The sequence below is a fragment of the Condylura cristata genome, unplaced genomic scaffold (assembly GCF_000260355.1).
Source record: "Condylura cristata isolate star-nosed mole 26May11 unplaced genomic scaffold, ConCri1.0 scaffold00009, whole genome shotgun sequence".
Classification (NCBI taxonomy): domain Eukaryota; kingdom Metazoa; phylum Chordata; class Mammalia; order Eulipotyphla; family Talpidae; genus Condylura; species Condylura cristata.
The window spans coordinates 20,568,835-20,569,754 of NW_004567110.1; the positions used below are offsets into that span (position 1 = coordinate 20,568,835).

The 920-nt window shown below is 30.8% G+C and overlaps 1 protein-coding gene across 1 annotated transcript in view; it reads left to right on the top strand.

Moving 5' to 3' along the window:
• NUDCD1 (NudC domain containing 1) overlaps positions 1-920 on the top strand; it is a 39,423-nt gene that overhangs the window by 24,903 nt on the left and 13,600 nt on the right. Inside the window, exons 4-5 of the mRNA XM_004680001.2 lie at positions 89-113; positions 501-683. Of these exons, the coding sequence (XP_004680058.1) occupies positions 89-113; positions 501-683 (208 nt within the window). The remainder of the gene's footprint in view (positions 1-88; positions 114-500; positions 684-920) is intronic.

Genomic DNA, 920 nt, shown 5'->3' on the forward strand with positions numbered 1-920 from the left:
TAAACAATTACTTTTAAGAAACCCTTACTAGAAGCTAGAATGGGCAGAAAATAATTCACATCACACTTTTCCTTTATCTTCTTTTCAGGAGATGCCTAACATTCCTATTTCAAGTTTGTCAGCTTCCAGATCTCTGGCAGTACTGTTGAATAGAACTTCTGCCAGATGGACATGTTTTATATGTGTGCCATTGAGCATAAAAGCAGCTGGAGCACTTTAAATATGACTGGTGTATCTGATGAGTTAATACAAGTTTTATATAATTTTACCTACATAGTTTATATCTATCAGCTACCAGATTAGTACAATCCAGAGCAAATTTCACTATACCCAGTATATTAAAATAGGAATTTTTTTCCAGAAAGTTGTAAATTCTTTTCTGTTCATGTAACAGTCAATACTGTGCCCTTTAGAAGTACATAGGAATATTTAAATTATATATTTTCCCGAGTGTTTTCATACTTTGTAATTTTGTTTTCAAATATTTGATTTTCTTATAGGAAGTAACAAATATGAAATTATTAAGCGTGATATTCTCCGTGGCAAGTCAGTACCACATTATGCTGCTATTGAGTCAGATGGGAATGGTCTGATGGTTGTCTCCTACAAGTCCTTCACGTTTGTTCAAGTTGATCAAGATCTGGAAGAAAATAAGGATGAAATCATGTCAGAGAAAATCAAAGGTAATTGTACTTTCAGTCTTCATAGAGCTTGTGTGTATTTATGTACATACATATTCATATCTAGTTTGTCTTCTCAGGTATTACCAAGTTACAGGTATTTCTTTATTTTTATATACTTTCCACCTAAATAGTATGAACTGCTGAAATAATTCTATAATCACCAAAAATGTTTAAAATCCTATAAATTCATCTGATTATTCATTTAATATTTATTAAACATCTTAAATACTATTTGTT